General features: G+C 41.8%; 1 protein-coding gene across 3 annotated transcripts in view; it reads right to left on the bottom strand.

The window, feature by feature from the left end:
* ASTN2 (astrotactin 2) overlaps window positions 1–21,327 on the bottom strand; it is an 897,588-nt gene that overhangs the window by 514,049 nt on the left and 362,212 nt on the right. For all 3 annotated transcript variants that reach the window (XM_082470412.1, XM_082470411.1, XM_082470413.1), the window contains one exon: window positions 16,329–16,475. In XM_082470412.1, the coding sequence (XP_082326538.1) occupies window positions 16,329–16,475 (147 nt within the window). The remainder of the gene's footprint in view (window positions 1–16,328; window positions 16,476–21,327) is intronic.

Raw genomic sequence — 21,327 nt, 5'->3', positions numbered from 1 at the left:
AAAGGTGACTGGAGGGCTCCAAATGCCAATTTGCTGTCTCACACTGTATTTGAAATACCCGATATGCCATAAGTATGTGCTTGTTGTATAGATGGATCTTATTGGGAGCGTGAGGATGGGGAGGGTGTGAGGCTGGGGAAGGTGTGAGACTGGGAGCTGCTGAGGGCTGACTCAGCAGATTGATAAGGGAGGGGGAAAAGCTGAGCTCAATTTCCTTTTGCACAAACCAGTCTCATCCTCTCCTCAAACAAATTCTTTGAAGGGGTTGATGAATCTGTCCAAGCCCAACCTACCCTTAATATTCAACTCAACCCCTCCCTTCTCTAAGAATCCTTTGAGATCAACCTCAGTGAGAATTGCATATAGCCACTTTGGAGAACAGTATGGAGGTCCCTTAAAAAACTAAAAACAGAACTACCATATGACCCAGCAATCCCACTACTGGGCATACACCCTGAGAAAACCATAATTCAAAAAGAGTCATGTACCACAATGTTCATTGCAGCTCTATATACAATAGCCAGGACATGGAAGCAACCTAAATGTCCATCAACAGATGAATGGATAAAGAAGATATTATATATATATATATATATACATACACACACACACACACACACACACACACACACACACATACAGTGGAATATTACTTAGCCATAAAAAGGAATGAAATTGGGTCATTTGTAGTGATATGGATGAACCTAGAGTCTGTCATACAGAGTGAAGTAAATGAGAAAGAGAAAAACAAATACTGTATATTAACGCATATATATGGAATCTAGAAAAACTGTACTGATGAACCTATTTGCAGGGCAGGAAAAGAGACGCAGATGTAGAGAACGGACTTGTGGACACAGGGAGGGAAGGGGAGGGTGGGATGTATTGAGAGAGTAGCACTGACATATATACACTGCCATGTGTAAAACAGATAGCTAGCGGGAAGCAGCCACATAGCACAGGGAGATCAGCTTGGTGCTTTGTGTCCACCTAGAGGGGTGGGATAGGGAGGGTGGGAGGGAGGGAGATGCAAGAGGGAGGGGATATGGGGATATATGTATACATATAGTTGATTCACTTTGTTCTACAGCAGAAATGAACACGACACTGTAATGCAATTATACTCCAATAAATTTTTAAACAACAGAGAAATAAAGAAAAAAATAAAAATAGAGTTCCCACTCCTTGTTGGATACTGTGACAAGATTTGGAGGCTATCAAGGTGGAGGAGAGAGACCCTGCCTGAAAGTAGTGTAGGGTTCAGTTGCAGGATAACTAGACAGTTACCACAGACCATCACCAAGGTTGTGATGAAGATGAAACAGGGAGCTCTGGAGGCACAGAACTGGGGCCCTTGTCTCCCCTGCAAAGTCAAGGTGGCCACATCTGAGCTGAACATTTAAGTACCAGGAAGCAGCAGCTAGGTGGAGTGGAGGGAAACGAGGATTTAGATGACAGGAAAGGAATGGCTGTAAAGGAAAAAAAAGAGAACCTGGGCCTTCAGGAAACAGCCATTTCATTTGGCTGGAGTGCTAACGAGACAGGAAACGAGAAAAGATAAGGCTGAAAATAGTTTTTGGCTCTCACATTCTACAATTCAGAAAATTGCCAAGCTGGCTCCTTTGCCATGTGCCCCATGGCCACTGTGTGCCCTCACCCCTGCACCTACGTTCTCTCTTGAGGAGGCAGAAGCTGCCACTGTTAATTGTTTCCATATTTCAAATGTGGCACCAGCTCCAATCACTGGGCCCCTGGGCCTCCCTTCCAGCCTCTGCTTCCATGGCAGGCTGCATGCCCGGCACGTTAATGCTGCATTGGAGTCTCTTCAGGAAACGGCCACCCCCGGAGCCTTCACACTCAGCGGTCATGTCAGCACCTGTGTGAGGGCCAGGACTGATCACTCTCTCCATTCTCCATCCTGGCCCGAAGACTGTGGTGAGACTTCACCTGAAATATTACTCAAATGATTCAAACCTTCAGGAGCGCAGCCTTCAGAGATCTGGCAAATTAATTTTGCTCACAGAGCACAGTGACATCTCTTACTAATAATTTCCATCCAGGTAGGATTTGTAAAGGTCCTAAGACCGTGTGTTCTTCAAAGTTCCTTGCATTTTTCTTTCCTTCTTTTCTACAAACATAACCAAGAGGTGGGCACCTGATTCTTGATCTCACGTAGGAAAGCTGGTGCGTGAGCAGAATAGTAATAATAGCTAGCTTTGGGGTGTGTTTACCACGGCCAGGCTCTTGCATTTAACAACCACTTAATCCTCAGGATCCCAGTCTGATTCCCGGTGCATTAGCATTCCTGTTTTTCCGAAGATGAAGTAGCATCATAGGGAAGGCGGAGTTAGGACTTGAACCCATGCACTCTGCTGTTGGTGTTCATGCACTTCACAGTTTGGCAAAAAGCACTCTGATTTTGATGTCTGGGGTCACCAGCCTCTAAGGGATCCCAGGAGGCAGATGTCAAGTAGTCTTTGACTCCTTTCCCTCTTTGGCTCCTCCTTGCAATGAACTGCTAAGTTTCCTTGCTCTTGTTCCATAGGACTCCCTTATCTTCACTCTCACTTCTAATGCCCTTGTTCAGACATTATCATACAGACTAAATGTAACAGCCCCCTAATAAATTGCTTGCCTTCTGTCTTGGGCCCTCAGACTCACCTTCTACACTGTGGTCAGTCTGTCCACAGATCTGTATTGAACGCTGACTGTGTACTGGAGACTCCACAAGAACAAGACAGCTACAATCTTAGCTCTTAGGGGTTTAAAGTAGCATTATCAGGGGTCTTGTTTCCCAAGTCTCGACTATGTGCCGAGCCCTTGTCAAGTGCTTCATATACAATCATTTGACTGCCCTTTGGGGGTGGTTTACTGCTATCACCCCCCTTTCAAAGATGAGTAAACAAGGGCTTAGAAATTAAATAAGTAGCTCAATGCTTCATGGCTAGGAAATATCAGAGCCAGGTATTGAACCCAGGGAGTGTGAATCTACAGCTCAGACTCTTAACCAAATTAGACATCAAATAAGCAATTGTGAATGTGCTGAGTGCAAAAAAGAAAAGTTCAGGATCATTTAAGAGGGAGACTAGCTTAGACTCGGAGAGAGTGATGAAGATGATGAGGTCAATAAAAACAAGTACCACCCAGTGTTCAGTGCTTGCCAAACATTCTACTAAATACTAGAGAGATAGTATCTCATTTAAATTTCCTAAGAGGGAGCTATTATTATTATGTCCACTCCACAGATTAAGAAACGTGCCGGAGGGTTAAGTAACATTTGTAAATATCAAATAACTATTAGTAAGTCATGGAACCCGCAGTTGAGCCCAGAGACATCGGACTCTACAGCCTGAACTCTGAATTGCCATACTGCATTGCCTTTTAAGCAACTACCTTACTTATACTCCCTTGCTTAAAACCCTTTAGCGGCTTTGTGACCCCCGACCACCTCCAAGGTAAAAGCCCAACACAGAGACCCTTGCTCTTCTCATCTGCTTCTCTTTTTGGTCCCGTTCAAGCCCCATAGAGCCGCAGATGCTCTGGATGCTACCTGCTCCTGCCACACCTTTGCTCTTACTGTTCCTCCTGCCTGGAGGGTCACCCTTCCTGTCTTCACTCTCTCTCATCGTCTCCAACAAAGCATAGAGTCTCACTTCCAATCCCTGCCCATCCAGCTTCCTTCGATGGGACACATCCAAGGCAAATTAAATCCTCTAGCTCCTTGAAGCTTTACCCAGACCTGTCCAGTGGAAATCACCAGGCTTCCCTGGCAATCTTGCTGACTCTTTTTTTTTTTAATTTAATTTTATTTATTTTTTTATACAGCAGGTTCTTATTAGTCATCCGTTTTGTACACATCAGTGTATACATGTCAATCCCAATCGCCCAATTCATCCCACCCCCCCCGCCCACCCCCCCCGCCGCTTTCCCCCCTTGGTGTCCATACGTTTGTTCTCTACAACTGTGTCTCTATTTCTGCCTTTGCTGACTCTTAACTCTATGCCCCGCCTGGTCCAGATTATGATCTGCCTTCTAGTGTTGTCTTTTTGTTTACAGCTATCCAATCACTTTAAATAACAAGTGCAATCCCTTTGAGGGCATGCTTAGCATTTACTGAGCACCTGTTATAGGCTATTTTCATACCGCTTTCTATTTCAACCTCATCAACGCCCTGTGAAGTAGAGGCGAAGAGCTGTACTTTTATAGATGGTGAAATTGATGGTTCAGAGAAGTGAGGTGACTCATCCAAGATCCATAGTTAGTAAGTGGAGGAGTGCAGATTCGTACTGGAGGTTTTCTGCTTCTAAATCTCCTGTTCTTTCCCCTACCTCACACTCCCTTAGTGCAGATAGTATCTGAGTGAATTCTAGAGTATGAGTCCTGGCGCTGAGCAGACACTCAGCAGTGTCAGCTGATGGTCTTGATGGATGGATTCACTGATAAAGTCCAAATGAGAATCAGGGTGAAAGCAGGGGAGGGAAGACATGGAAAGTTCAGGGGTGGTCCAGGCTCTGGGAATAATTCCAAGTAAGGGTGAGATGCCCAGGGACTTCAGCAGAGCTCCAGGAAGTTGCCAACAGCAGCCAAAAAAAACAAAACAAAACAAAACAAGGATGTGCAGCTACAGATATATTTGGGTTAGATAACTCAGAGGCGTGGCTAGGGAGGAAAGCCAAACAGCAAGGCTCTGCTGGGCACCACAGGCCGGGAGTGGGGAGGGGGAAGCGGGGAGGAATGAGCAGGGGGAGGTAGAGAAGCAGGAGGGATACACAGGTTTTAATTATTCCTCCCATCTCATCATTTCCTTCTGACTATGATGCATCCTCCCCCTCCCATACTCTTGCTGGCATCCGAGAGGTTCAAGGTCCCTCAGCAGCTGAAGCTGGGAGTTAGAGACTGAGAGCCATCTTTCCCACCACGGCCCAGCTCCCCACCACTTTCTGTTTCATCCCAGCAGCCCCGGGAGCCTGCGGTCCCTGCACAAGCTTGGCTGTGGTCCTTCTAAGCATTCTTCAAATGGCAACTTGTGGGCTGCGAAAGGTTTGCTCAGCTGCCTCTGCTCCCAAGATCCTTGCTCGGGGGCTGCCTAGCCACAGACTGTCCCAAACAAGAGTCAGAAAGCAGAGGACTGAAGATGCTAATGGAGTGACTGCATAAATACTCCAGAGGCCACATACCTACTGGGATGAGGAAAGAGGGACTCTGAACCCCAGTATTTCTCATTCTACCGTTCGAATGTTAGGCCAGGGAGGAATTTTAAGACCATCTTGTTCCCTTTCCCACATTTTACAATGAAAAAACCTGGAAAAAGCCTGGAGAAGTAGAGATTTGCCCAAAGTCAAGGTGAATTTGTGGCAGAGGTAGAACCTGATCTTGTCATTGAATAATTCTCTGTCTACCACATCCTGTGGCCACTAATTTGAAATAATTCTGCTCAACATGTTCCTGCCTGTGTGACACTGAGGTGGTCACATAAACTGCCTCAGCTTTAGTTTCCCTTAAATTTAAAATGGGGGAAATGCCCGGATCTACCACAGGTGGTAATAGAATTAAATGAGGTAATGCTTTGCAAAGCACTCAGCACGGGGCCTGGCACTTAGCAATGTTCGGTAAATGTTACCGATTCACAGTGTCGTTATTATCACAATTACCAGGAGGTTTGAGCAGCAGGGTCTATAGGGATGCAGTGAAAAGTGTCCACGACCCCTCTGGAAAGCCTGCGTCATCCATCACCCACCTCCAGGGAAGCACCAGTGGCTCTAAGACCCAACTCAGGTAGCACCTCCTTAAGACATCCTCTCCTTAGCACCACACCCCATCTCCAGCTTGGGGTACTTGGCTGCCGGTCCCCTATTTTCCCACAGCACGCACTGCAAACCCCGTTCCTATTTCATCTGCTTGGTAGTGTCTTACTACCACCAAACTGGGGGAGGTCAGAGATGGTGTTTTATCCATATCTGCATCCCTGAGCATCGAAGCATGCCACAGAGAAGGCGGTGTGCAATATTTGCTGACCACAGGAAGGAGGGAGGAAGGAAGGGAAGAAACAGGCACTATATATGAATCAAGAAGTGGTGATATTATTCATGAATTTTTAACTATTTAATTTCTTCCTTGGGGCCAAGCTAAGCCTCTCTAAAATTGTACCTTCTTCTTACCTGGCCATACCCACTAAGACCTCTTCTCAACCTCTGTCTTCAAAAATAATAAAACACTGAACAAACAGAAAGGGAAAAGCACGATGTTCTCATCATCAGAGCTATGCTCACAGCTGGCCAAGTGCACGCACACTCACCAGCCCCACTAACGCTCAGTTGAGGCAAGGAATATCAACACTGCTTTTGGAGAGAAAAGTGAGCAGTGGGGGATGAATTAACATTACCAAGGTCAGAAAACTAGAAATCAGAAGAACTGGGAGTAGAACTCACATCCGCTGGGTCACAGATCAATGCACCTAACCTCTGTACCATGTGACCTTCTCTGTCCCAGCACTGCACCACTCTCTCAACCCTACACCACTTTGCAAACACCAAGCCAACAACGATGCAACATCTAACTCCATAGTCCCGAGCTCCATCCCATCAAAGCTCCCACCTGCCATTCTCTCCTCCTAGTCAAAAAGTCAAAGTGGGCTTCTGCTCACAACAGCAAAATTATTAACGAGAATAAATTAAATTCCCCTACCCCCTGCAACCATCCTCTGCCTCTAGTTCCTACTAATATATTTTTGGACTTGATGTGCTATCAAAACACAGAAATTAGTCTCCAAATTTGGATGTCAAACTCAGTTATACCTTTTGTTAAGAAGGGAAATTAGTAACAATTCATCCTGGCAGGAAGCCAAGTTAACATCGTAGCACAAAGTGCCATTAAAGATCGCAACCGAAATGGCTGTTGTGATATCTTTAAAAGCTTGAACATGTTCAGCTGCTTAGAATGGTTTCCCGGGGTTTGTTCTCCCTCAAGCCCCTTGTCACTTTTAACCTGGGGATTAGTTACTATTTAAGGAAGAAATGGCTTGAAGCATTTTTTCCTTCCATGGTTTTGTGGACTTAGACTTTTCTAATGAACAGATTTGAGGCGAAAAAAAAAAAACCAAAACAGAATCCACTCTAGGGGCTCTCCACAGCTCCCAGCACCAGCTCCAGGCCATTGCTTAGCAAGCTGTCCATTAAGTACAAGAAGAGGGAGAAGGGAAAAAGTTTTCACAGTTTATAATTATATTACCAGTTTCATTACAGATCTCATTTTAATTCTGACTGAAACCTAGGCTTGCCTTCTCCTGCACTCTCTCGCGTATAGTTATTAAATCTGGGTTGGAGTTCAACCTATTCTTCCTGATTTCAGCATATTAATATGGTTTTTTGGTATTTCACTGCCACCTCCCCCCCCCCGGGTGTTCTGAATCTCAGCTCAATTTATATTTTCCCCTCTTCCTGGGCTCTGGGATAAGGCTTGTTTCATTTTGGTGTTGGAGGGGGAGAGATGTGAGTTTGATTGGGGTTTCTTATCTTTGGAGATGGGAACAAAAACCTTGGGAAGTGAAGTCAGTCATAAGAAGAGGAGGCAGCCTCAGATTTCTTGCACCGTCATTCCCCAGAATGTATCTTCTTAGGGCTCTGCATCCACCTGCCTGCCCTGTTTCCCTTCATTCACTTCACAGTCATAATTTATTATATGTCTACTGAGTCAGAACCTTCGTTAGGCTTCACAATAGTTTAGAGCATGAATAAACTGTGGCTTTGCTCTTGAGGAAATTTCAGACTAGCTATTAAAATCATTTTATTTATTTATTTATTTTCATTCAACCAAAGCTTTGGGGGCACTCTGTTTTGGGTGCTGTCCTAGGTGCTGAATATAATGTTCAAAACAAACAAATATGATGTCTATCCTTAAGGAGCTGGCAACCTAGTCGGAGAGCTCAACATTAACTAGATAAGACTATAATTACAAATAGAAATGAGTGCAATCAGGGAATAGAGCAGGGCTCAAGGAGAAAGAATATTTATGGGCCCAGCAGAGACTGGGAAATGAAAGGGGAGGTCAACCACTGTAGGGTAAATGGAATTTGTACCGAAGAAACTGAGGAAGTGGGGAGAAATTTTCCGAGAGTAAGAAGGACATGTGCAGAGGCCCTGAGGCAGGAGACAGCCAAGGATATTTAACAAAACAATGTAGAGAAACTGGTATAAGGTGAGGTTAGAGAGGCAGGCATGGGCCTGATCTTGCTGGGACTTAAAGGCCATGTTAAAGAGTTCAAGCTTTATAATGAGTACAATAAGAAGTACTTGAACAGTTTTATGGGAGGATGCAACATGTTGAGATTTTTCATTTTAAAAGATTGCTCTGTTTGCAATGTCGAGAAAAGACTGGAGAGGCGCTTGATTTAATGCAGGAGGCCAGTTCTTCGGACTATGTCAGTTGTTCCAGTGACACATACATAACAATAACAGTGATGGAAATTAGACCGTGGGGTTATTAGAAAGATACAAATACAGTTCTATGTAATTTTCAAGGAAGGAGAGATTATTTCTGATGGGTGTTTCCTTTGAAGAAGTTTTGGGGTTTTTGTTGAAGAAGGTTTTCTGGAGAAAGGAGAAAATTAAGTTAGGTCTTAGACATGGGTAGGATTGCAATACACAGAAATGAGGTAATACAAAGCCAGGCAGTCTATCTGTCTAAATAGTATCAAGTGCATGCAAAGGAGTTAAGAATGGAAAAGCCAGATGTCATACTGTAGAGCACTTCTATACCTGAACATGTTCCATGGTGCTCAAAAGTCTGAAATAAAAACTGAACATTTTAAAACAAAGCTCCGGATGATTCCAGAGAGCAAGATGTCCAAGGAACTACTCTTTTTAGACAAGTTGCCTAGTGGTCTGTGACTAAGCAGTCACCTTCAGTGTGGTGTAACTTCCACTTCTAAGAATTGCAAATACTCCTCCCATGTATTCAAATCACTGCAAACTTGCTCTGAAGTCACTTATGAACCTCATTCCTTATTAACAGCACAGCCACACACTAGCTCACTCTCTTGGGTTAAAAGACATAAAGTAGGAGTGCAAGCAAATAAATGTAGAACAAGATTCATTGTATATAATTTTGTGTTCAAAAGCAGCTACACATGTGGCATATTAATGAACCAGGCCATCCTAATGATGAACGTTTCCACTTGAGGATTTCATAGGCTGGTAAGGAATCCATAATCCCCAATTCCTCAGTCGTAGGGAATAGAGAAGACTTGAATACACCTTAGTCCAAACCCAAAGTCAAGGCTAACACATTAACTTGATCTTAACAAACAGATATTGTGGCATAGATATTTATGCAGTGAGCATATCAACATAAAAGAACACAGTGTGTGCTTGGGTAGGGGGGTGTATTTAGTCAAGAGACATCACTGGCCATAACCCATTCCTGGGTGTCACTCCATTTCTGAGCCTAGGCAAAGAATGGGTGATACTCAGGGATGAGGAAGTAAAGAATAAACAAACATACTCTAAAGGTCCTAAAAATTTAAGTGTTTTAAAAATTTATAGTCTGGTAAAATGGTTCTGATTCAAAATATTTTGTACCCTAGCCAAACACATTTCTTCACTTTTCTTCTATGGCTTCATAGAAATGTGGTCATCTATTTTCAGGAAATTCCCTATGATGGGGAACTCATTACCTTACAGTGACCCCCTTCCAATATTAAAAAAGTATTATCACAACTACTAACATGTATATGATTTACTGAGCCATTACTAGGTCTCAGGTACTGAGCTAAAAGCCTTATGAGCATTATTTCATTTATTCTTCACAATAGCTCTAGGAGATATGTACTGCTATAATCCCCCACTTTATAGATGAGACTAAAGCTTAGAAAGTGAAGACATTTCCAGATTAAGACTCAATCTTCTCCCATCTCTGACCACCCTCATCACCCATATAAGCTCTAATTTTGCTTCCTGGGGACTTCCAGAACAAGCCTGCTCCCTTTTCAAGACAAATGATAATTATCATGGTCATTTTTGTGGAAGCATGGGACACGGAAAAAACTTGATGAGAGGTTTAGGTAGACTTGGGCTTTCATACCTTGCTTCACTTCTGTGTGTTAATCTGGCCAAATCACTTAACATCTCCAAAAACTACCTTCCATTTATGCAAAAAGAAGATGCTAATTCCTGCCTCAGGGTTCTGATATGAGAATTATATTAGTAACTCCATGTAAAGTGTTTTGAACACTGCCACATTCATAACAGATATGCTCAATAATTCTAAGCTCACTTTTTGTCTAAGTTCCTTCAACTCTTCTTATAGAATGATTCTCCTCCACCCTTTCCTTAAGGGGTTATTAGGTATTGACAATGTTTTTCCAACCTCTTGGCTGCAATTCCTTTATTTTGGATGCCTTCCAATATATCATTGACCTTCTGTGCTTCTTAAAGCACAACTACCAGAACAAAATGGAACAGAGAACTCTAGGTATAGTGTTATCTATCTACACTAGAGTGGAACCATTTCACCCATTTGATCTAGACAGCTTATTCCTCTAAAAGTTGTCTCTTCTACTGGCTTACTATAGGGCCAGGATATTTGGTGAATATATCCTGACATATTATACACTGGGAGCCTCGAGGGATGAAGAAACTAACATCTCAACTCATATGAGCTTTTAATGTTAACCAATAACCATTCATCAATAATGCTACCTGTAGGGCAATTTGGGTGAAACCCAAATCCATGTGATGAGAGCTGCCTTGTTATAAAACTCATATTGGACCATTCACATGGTATTCAGTGTTACGGGCAATCACTGGAATTGTACCATAAGGCAGCTCCATTAATACAGCATTGATCAAGTCTAAGATGGAAGAAACCAAAGCCCCTTATCAGGGCTCCAAGAGGTCTCAAGGAGTTGTTAATCTGTTAGATGAAAAGAAAGTAACACTTAAAGAGATACTGATGCAGCTCTCAAACTTCTGTTAAGGGATCACCTCAAGTTCTTGTTGAGAATATTAACACTTGGGCTCTGCTCCTAGAAAATGTGATTCACTAGTTCTGGGGATCATGAGCCCAGAAAACCCAAATGAAGATCATTTATAGGCCTCAGATGAAAAACTGAAATTCAGTAAATTTGGACACAAACCTAGTCCATCCCTTCACTATGTGCTTAGCAGAGCAAAAAGCCACCAGTGGCCTTGAGAAGGCACAGACAAAGAAAGAGACGATACTTGCCAAGGGCTTGGAAGGGGACTCTGTTAGTATTTATTTTTCTTACCAGCTGAGCTCTGGACAAGTACTTTATCATGCTGACCTTTTTCTTGTAATGGGCAGCAAGCATCAAGTACAACTATGCTGTAACACAAGTGCAAAATTCATTTTCTTCCTGAAGACCGAACCCATTACTCAGCCATCTCCAATACTTCAGCACCACAGACAGCCCAATGTACAAGGTTGGCTGAGAGCTCTGTCTACTAAGAAAGGGCTGGCAGCTTGGCAGCTTAAGCTTCATGGGGGAAGGTAAGAAAGGTGAGAGCTGCCTTGGCCATGGTCCTTGGGTGGCCTTGTCTCAATGGATTCTCTCCTGTTTGGCAGGGGTTTCTCTCATCCTGATAAGCCTCATTATGATGGTACTGCTGTTTATAACTCAGCCAGTGGCCTTGGGTGGGGGTCTATATTTTGATCTGGCTGTATAATATATGTAAAAAAATAATTTAATTACACACATGCAATCTGCATTCTTTCTTTATTCTATATCTCAATGCACTTATAAATATTAACGCCAAGTGATGATAAGGGTTCAAGAAAATAGGCACCATCATCATCATTTCCCCTCTTGCCTCCCTGCATAACACTCTCATATCTCCAGAAATCAGAGCTAGAGGCCCCACTAAGTCCAACCCATATGATATTTTCTTTGTCAGATCATGTTCCACCCCCCCATGGAAAGCAAGACTCTACTGCTTTTCAAGTCCTGGTTTCTTTATCTGTCAAATAGGGATAATAAAGATCACTTTGGAGACCTGCTGGGAGAATGGAATGAGCAATGCACAGAGATTATCCACCCACAAGAGGCACTGGATTGTGCTGTGGCAGGTCTGCTTGCCTAGAACTATTAGACAGCTGTCCACCTGACTTCAAGCGTTGGTTGCTTTCTGGATTCCTGAAGATCCCCAGAAGATGGAGGACCTTCAAGTGTTAATGTCTTCCACTGGGAAGACATTACAAGACTTCCATGGGCCAGGGGTTGGGGGGCATATAATGGACTCCCTGTTCCATTTTCCTGAGAATAGCTACTCTCATCTATATAATTTCTTATACCTTCTTGTCTGACTATAGTCCAGCTTCTGATGTCTCTTCCTTTATGGATCATTTTAGGAGTAAGAGTAATAACAGCTGTTATTTATTAAGCAATCCCAGTGCTTTAGATCCTCTGTTGGTACTTTATACATATTATGTCATTCAATCTTTTCAAAATAATCCCCATTTTACAGATGAAAAAAATGAGACTTACACAAACATGTCCCATTTCAGAGGGTACATTCCTTACAAAGATATTATAGCATGTAGGGAAAGAGGGTTCCATTATGCCTCGAGACTGACACACTTTGGGTTAGGTCCTCCTAACGGTGTGTGCCATGTTTGCTAAATTGTGTCTCTAATCTTGTATATTCCATGGTTATGTCCAACTTTTTTGACTTCTATGCATTCTCTGCCTTAGTGTCCCTTCACTCAGTCTCCCCTTTCTGCTTAGACATCTGGTAGAAGAATCCCACAGAACTTTTCATAATTCTGCTTTAATTTAGGCCCTATTCATTCATTCAACACATATTTATTGAGCATCCATCACAGGCCATGCGGTACGTTTGTCATCAGGGATACCCTTGCCTCACAGACATTCCAGTCTAGAGGCAGAAACAGACAAGTCTACATGTAGTTATAAAGATTTAAGTTTATGACAGAGATCAGAATAAGAATTATCGGGAAAGGGCACCTTTTAATTTACCACATTTTTGTCTATCCTTTGAAGCCACCACAGTAGTTTTACAGTTTTCTTGGGTAATCCTTTGATTTTGCTATTTCCCACCTACATGCTATCTAAAAATCTGATAAATATGGAATTGTAGGCTTCACAATAATCCTATGAGATAGGTATTATTATCATTCCCATTTTATAGATGCAGAGATTGAGACTCAGAGAGGTAAATAATTCACTTGGCTACGGAAGTGGCAGGTAATAGGACAAGTATTTGAATTTTGTTTGTATTATTCTATAGTCTCTGATCTCAGCCATTAAACTATTTATCATGACCCTGAGCAAGTTACTTAGCCTCTTAGGAGCTCCATTTCTACATTCGTGAAAATAAATGTTGAAAATGTGGATGTCTCTAAGACCTAACATTCTACAATTAATGAATAGTGACTGGTGGTGATAAAAGGTAAGTTCACATGCCTCCAACAATGGTCAAAATTTGCCCTATTGGTTTTCATCACTCTTACTCTCCCATCCCATGTTCCAGCCACACTTGGGTTCTGGCAATTTTTCCAGTCCCAAGCTCCATGAGCCTATGTGCCTAGCTGCTTCAGTAAATTTTGTTCCTGCTACTTCTGCTATGCCTCTGCCATTTCATATTCCCATATTTTCCTGTCTTATGTGCACATATGATTTGATAGGGATGAACCAAAAGTCTTCTGCTTTGGTCAAAAAATCAACTGAATGCATATAAGATGAGAAATACTAAACTTACTTGCAGTTCAGTTGAAAAATAGAAATAAAAAATAAAATACAAAATTAGCTAGTGATTATAACAGAAAAGAAATAGACTCACAGATATAGAGAACAAACTTGTGTTTACCAGAGGGGAAAGGGAAGGTGGGAGGGGCAAGACTGGGGTAGGGGATTAAGAGGTACAAACTACTACATATAAAATAAATAAGCTACAAGGATATATAGTATGACACAGGAAAACATAGCCAGTAATTTATAAGAACTATAAATGGAATATAGTCTTTAAAAATTGTGCAAAATATGTTGTACACGTGAAACTTATATAATATGGCACATCAACTATACCTCAATAAAAAAAAATTTTTTAAAAATTTAAAGGGGCTTCCCTGGTGGCGCAGTGGTTGAGAATCTGCCTGCCAATGCAGGGGACACAGGTTCGAGCCCTGGTCTGGGAAGATCCCACATGCCGCGGAGCAACTAAGCCCGTGAGCCACAACTACCGAGCCTGCGTGTCTGGAGCCTGTGCTCCGCAACGGGAGAGGCCGCGATAGTGAGAGGCCCGCGCACCGCGGTGAAGAGTGGTCCCCGCTTGCCACAACTGGAGAAAGCCCTCACAGAAACGAAGACCCAACACAGCCAAAAATAAATAAATAAATAAATAAATAAAAATAAAGGAATTCCTTTTAAAAAAAAAAAAATTTAAAGTAGGGGCTAGTTCACTATGGTGAAGTAGGAGTAAACACAGGATGCTTTAGTATAAGTCTACGAGAGAAAGGAGGTGAAAGTTCCACTCTGCACAGAACATACTGAAGGGATTGGTGCTAAGTTGTGAACACTGTAACTTAAAAAATTAGAGATAAAATCGAGTTGCATTAAAATATGGCTGACAAATATAAAGGATCTCAAAAACATCTGATACATATCTAATGGGAAAAAGATTTTAAAAAATAATAATGGTACTAATATGGTGCTAGAAGGGTGGTTATCCCTGGGATGGGATTCACTGGGAGGGGGCATAAGGAAGCTGAAGGTGCTGGAAATGTTTTATGTTTGATCTGGGTGAACTCTTGTAAAAATTCATTAAGCTGCATACATAATATTTCTTCTTTATTATAATTATGATAACTTTCAATACATTTAAAAATAATAATACTAATAAGGACTCACTGTATAACACAGGGAATTCTACTCAATATTCTGTAATAACCTATATGTGAAAAGAATCTGAAAAAAGAATGAGTATGTGTGTGTGTGTATGTATACATATATATATATATATAAAATGTATATATGTATTCACTTTGCTGTACACCTGAAACTAACACAGCTTTGTAAATCAACTATACTCCAATAAAAATTAATAATAAAAAAGAAGATGTGGTACATATATACAATGGAATACTACTCAGCCATAAAAAAGAAGGAAGTAATGCCATTTGTAGCAACATGGATGCAACTAGAGATGATCATACTAAGTGAAGTAAGTCAGAAAGAGAAAGACAAATATCATATGCTATCACTTATATGTGGACTCTGAAATATGGCACAAATGAACCTATCTACAAAACATAAACAGACTCATGGACATAGAGAACAGACGGGTGGTTGCCAAGGGGGAGGGGGGAGGGGAGGGATGGAGGGGGAGGTTGGCATTAGCAGATGTAAGCTATTATATATAGAATGGATAAACAACCAGGTCCTACCATATATCACAGGAAACTATAGTCAATATCCTAAGATAAACCATAATGGAAAAGAATACAAAAATGTATATATATGTATAACCAAATCACTTTGCTGCACAGCAGAAATTAACACAACATTGTAAATCAACTACACTTCAATAATAAAAAAAATTCTTCCCCCAAATGGATACATTTCTGTTATAGAGAAACATAATTTTTTGTAATGTATGTAAAGGAAAAGTTATAATATATGTAAATTGTAAAAATAAATAAATAATAATGCCAAGCATTTGGGGAAACACATCACATTCTGCTGGAGTATATAAACTGGAACAATTTTCTGGAGGGCACTTTAGCAATAGATATCAAGCACCTTAATCAGTTTCTTGGACCATGCTTTGCGAATGAGTATAGCGACTACAGTGTCTCATTAATTCAAACTAATTGGGTGAGGAGTAAATGGTAGGATATAACATGCTCGTAAAGGACATTTACAGCGAATGAGATATGAGTATAATCCAGGACACTTAGGAAGTTCCAACAAAGCTCATACAGTCTTCTTTGTTGTATTTTTAAAATAGGAAAGACTATTTTGGGGGGCGGGGCGGTATTTTTAGTTAGGCGTAGGATGCACAAGCATGATAAGAAAACACTAGGTTCTCTGAAGTAGCTCAAGCTTTCTGCACGCACATTTGAATTCTTTCTTTATTAACAAACCTTACCCTTGCCCATGGAATAAAAGCAGTCTTTAGTTCCATTCAAATAATCCAGGATTTTCAAAGATAAAGACCTCTTTTAAGGTCTTTGGATGCTCTCTCTCTTTTTTAGTAATATAATTCTGAGGCTGGGCCACACATGGGGAACATTGGAGCACACAGGGGTGCAAGGTGCCGAGTAGGTGCGGGGCATCTCCGATGCTCAGCTCTTACCGTCTGCAATGAAGTGCTCGGGCACATGCAGAGTCACCTTCACAGTGAGTGGACAGGACATCTGACTGCCACACACCATGGCCAGGATGCAGGAGCTCACAGCGATCAGCATCAGGGCCGTCTTGTTCACTGGGCTTTTCAGCAAACCTAGTAACATAAACATACACAAAGATACATAAGTCCATGGGGTGAGGAAACAGGAATAGCATGGAATTTGGGAATTCTATTGTTTTCCAAATGAGAAGCTGGAAAAAGGAACCATATTTTCCAACCTCTGTGCTTGTAGCGACAGCTCAGTGGTCCCCTTGTTGGGTCTTTGTTTAACTCTCTGAAAAATGGGCTTATTAACCCTTTTGGTATAGATGAAAAGAAACAAACTTCCTCAAAATTGTGGCAATTCTTACTCTTCCCCTCTCAATTAGGCTGGTCATTTTTGATAATATTTAGATGATACTAAACTTTCTACTCACTTTAGAAGCAACCGAGAAGATACTGTGTTGTTGAATTCATAGGGCCTAGGGAAAGGAGCATGGGCTTTGGAGTTTGACCATCCTGGGTTCAAATTTGGGCTTCAGTCCTCATTGGCTGTGTGAACTATTTCAATTTCTGAACCTCAGTTTTCTTATGTGCATGATGAGGATAATAATAGACAGCTCACAGGTGGTTGTGATGATCGTGTGGCATAGTGTACATACAATGTCTGTCATCTAGAAGGGTTTCACAGACTTAGAGGCCGATCAGTTCAAGTTAATTTCCCAAGCATCTACTGATGACCTACTAGGTGAGACACACATAGAGCAGAATAAGAATAGTTCTTGCTCTGCAGGAGCTTACAGGCTAGGGGGCAAAGGCAGGCTTATCCACAGCTAATTAGAATCCAAGGCAAGTTGTGCTAAGAGCTAGTAGAGAGGGCACGAGATGAGGAGGGGAGTTTTGCCTGGGAAAATTAAAGACAATTTCACGGTCACAGTACAATGAGTAGATTGGATCTGCCTGGCAAGGAGAGTGCTGGGCCAGCAAAGAAATTCTAAGCTCATCCTGAGCCCCCAACGGGTCTCATTATTTGGCTTTACTATTCACATCTAATTTCAAGGCTTTGATTAACATGTCTAGAACAATGCTTCCCAAATTTCTATTACCCACTCTGCTCTTATTTGGAACAAACCTTTATGCCCAAACCTCCCGGACATCTGTCTCTGAATATCCCATGAGTATGACAAAACAACATGTTCAAAACTGGACTCATCATCGTCTCCTTAAAGCCTCTTCCTCCTCCTTCTCCTGGACTCCCCTAAGTATTGAAAGCACTGCCATTTAAACTGGCCAGAAACTTAGATGTCAACTTTCAGTCTTCTGTCTTCCTCCTTTACAGCAACTAAAAAGCATGCAGTCCTATGTACTCTATGTCCTTAGCATTTTCACCTCTTACCCCTCATCTCTTCTATTGTCTGTTTGCTTGTGAGATGAGGGAGGTGTAGGCACATCTTTCCATCTCACTCCCTGGTGGAACCCCTTGAGCTGTTATAGAGCAACTGGCCACAGGATGTGGTCCACACTGATTAGCCTGGCATCTGAGGCCTTCACAGTGGGTCCTTACATTCATACCTCCTTGCTGCTCTCTGCTACCCAGCCCAGGAGCTGGCAGGGCTGCATCACTGCAGTGGTGCCAAAGTGAGTGCTCTTCATCATGTTAATATTAGCATAGGAGCTATTTCTTTTGCATAGAAATCCACTTGTTTCCTTGTTTCCCATCACTCACTGAGATTAATCATAAGTATAAATCCCTCTCCCTCTAGGGAGAAAGACTGCCTACATTTGTTATGCTTCCTAAAATATCTTATTCAAACACTAGAACCTAGTAACTTGATGGTAAATTCCTTCAGGGCAGGCACTGCGTCTTCTGTTCACCACTGTATCGTGATGCCTACCACAGTGTCAGGAATGTGGTAGCATCTCAGTAAGTGCATCATATCTTCCAGCAGTGATGATAATTATATTAGCAACCAGACACAGGCACTGAACTATCAAAAATCATGCCAACCATAGATAACCAACACTCCCAGATAAATGGACCCTAATGGAACAGGAGCCCCTGACACTTGCAGATTTTTGTATGAATATCTATTTTTCTTAATAATCAGTGAGCTGCTTGAGGGAAGGGATCCCATCTTTACCATCTTTATGTCTCTCCTGCCAGGTTCATTGCTCAGAACCTTGAAATTGCTTAATTTAAGAATAGGGGCTTTGTGGACAGCTGCCAAGAGGCCCGTTGCCTCAGGACCCGCTGGGTCTTTGGCTTCTGGAACACGCAGGGCTGAGTCCATGCTGATGGCCCGGGCTTCAGGACAACCCGGGGTCGAGTCCACACTAACGGAAGCGGGGTCTCCTCAGGACCCACTGGGGCTTCAGCTCTGGGAAACTGTGGGGTCCAGTTCTCTCTCACAGGAGCCTGGTCTCCTCAGGACCTGCCGGGAGGTGATGTCACTGAGGGAAAAGGCAATCGCAAGACCCAAGACATGGTAGCTATTAATATACTCCTCCCATGGTGCCTCTTAATATCACGTGGACTCCTACAAGGGAAATAAGTATCACAACTTTGGTTGAACTTTGTCTGGCTGTGTGGCTGACACGGTCTTGGTGCTCCAGCCGGGTGTCAGGCCTGAGTCTCTGAGGTGGGAGAGCCGAATTGAGGACATTCGTCAACCAGAGACCTCCCAGCCCCACGTAATATCAAACTGCGAAAGTTTTCCCAGAGATCTCCATCTCAAAGCTAAGATGCAGCTCCACTCAATGACCAGCAAGCTACAGTGCTGGACATCCTATGCCAAACAACTAGCAAGACAGGAACACAAGCCCACCCATTAGCAGAGGGTATGCCTAAAATCATAATAAGGTCACAGACACCCCAAAACACACCACCAGACGTGGACCTGACCACCAGAAAGACAAGGTCCAGCCTCATCCACCAAAACACAGGCTCCAGTCCCCTCCATCAGGAAACCTACACAACCCACTGAAACAACCTTAGCCACTGGGGCCAAACACCAAAAACAACGGGAACTACGAACCTGCAGTTTTCGAAAAGGAGATGCCAAGCACAGTAAGTTAAGAAAAATGAGAAGAGAGAGAAATACACAGCAGATGAAGGAGCAAGGCCAAAACCCACCAGACCAAACAAATGAAGAGGAAATAGGCAGTCTACCTGCAAAAGAATTCAGAGTAATGATAGTAAAGATGATCCAAAATCGTGGAAATAGAATGGAGAAAATACAAGAAATGTTTAACAAGGACCTAGAAGAACTAAAGAGCAAACAAACAATGATAAACAAGACAATAAATGAAATTAAAAATTCTCTGGTAGGAATCAATAGCACAATAACTGAAGCAGAAGAACGGATAAGTGACCTGGAAGATAAAATTGTGGAAATTACTATCACAGAGCAGAATAAAGAGAAAGGAATGAAAAGAATTGAGGACAGTCTCTGAGACCTCTGGGACAACATTAAATGCACCAACATTCAAATTATAGGGGTCCCAGAAGAAGAAGAGAAAAAAAAAAAAAGGACTGAGAAAATATTTGAAGAGATTATAGTTGAAAACTTCACTAATATGGGAAAGGAAACAGTCAAGTCAAGGAAGCACAGAGAGTCCCATACAGGATAAATCCAAGGAGAAACACGCCAAGACACATATTAATCAAACTATCAAAAATTAAATTAAAAAAAATTAAAAGCAGCAAGGGAAAAGCAACAAATAACATACAAGTGAATCCCCATAAGGTTAACTGCTGATCTTTCAGCAGAAACTCTGCAAGCCAGAAGGGAGTGGCAGGATATATTTAAAGTGATGAAAGGGAAAACCTACAACCAAGATTACTCTACCCAGCAAGGATCTCATTCAGATTCAACAGAGAAATTAAAACCTTTATAGACAAGCAAAGGCTAAGAGAATTCAGCACCACCAAACCAGCTCTACAACAAATGCTAAAGGAACTTCTCTAAGTGGGAAACACAAGAGGAGAAAAGGACCTACATAAACAAACCCAAACCAGTTAAGAAAATGGTCATAGGAACATACATATTGATAATTACCTTAAACATGAATGTATTAAATGCTCCAACCAAAAGACACAGGCTTGCTGAATGCATACAAAAACAAGACCCATATATATGCTGTCTACAAGAGACCCACTTCAGACCTAGGGACACATACAGACTGAAAGTGAGGGGATGGAAAAAGATATTCCATGCAAATGGAAATCAAAAGAAAGCTGGAGAAGCAATACTCGTATCAGATAAAATAGACTTTAAAATAAAGAATGTTACAAGAGACAAGGAGGACACGACATAATGATCAAGGGATCAATCCAAGAAGAAGATATAACAATTGTAAATATTTATGCACCCAACATAGGAGCACCTCAATACATAAGGCAAATGCTAACAGCCATAAAAGGGGAAATCAACAGTACACAATAATAGTAAGGGACTTTAACATCCCACTTTCACCAATGGACAGATCATCCAAAACGAAAATAAACAGTAAACACAAGCTTTAAATGATACATTAAACAAGATGGATTTAATTGATACTTATAGGACATTCCATCCAAAAACAACAGAATACACTTTTTTCTCAAGTGCTCATGGAACATTCTCCAGGACAGATCATATCTTGGGTCACAAATCAAGCCTTGCTAAATTTAAGAAAGTTGAAATCGTACCAAGTATGTTTTCTGACCACAACGCTATGAGACTAGATATCAGTTACAGGAAAAAATCTGTAAAAAATACAAACACACGGAGGCTAAACAATACACTACTAAATAACCAAGAGATCACTGAAGAAATCAAAGGGGAACTCAAAAAATACCTAGAAACAAATGACAATGAAAACACCACAACCCAAAACCTACAGGATGCAGCAAAAGCAGTTCTAAGGGGAAATTTATAGCAATACAATCCTACCTCAAGAAACAAGAAACATCTCAAGTAAACAA

The sequence above is a fragment of the Balaenoptera physalus genome (genome assembly GCF_965194825.1).
Source record: "Balaenoptera physalus genome assembly, chromosome: 7".
Taxonomy (NCBI): domain Eukaryota; kingdom Metazoa; phylum Chordata; class Mammalia; order Artiodactyla; family Balaenopteridae; genus Balaenoptera; species Balaenoptera physalus.
The sequence above is the reverse complement of the archived record's forward strand: the minus strand, read 5'-3'. Positions and strand labels throughout refer to the sequence as shown.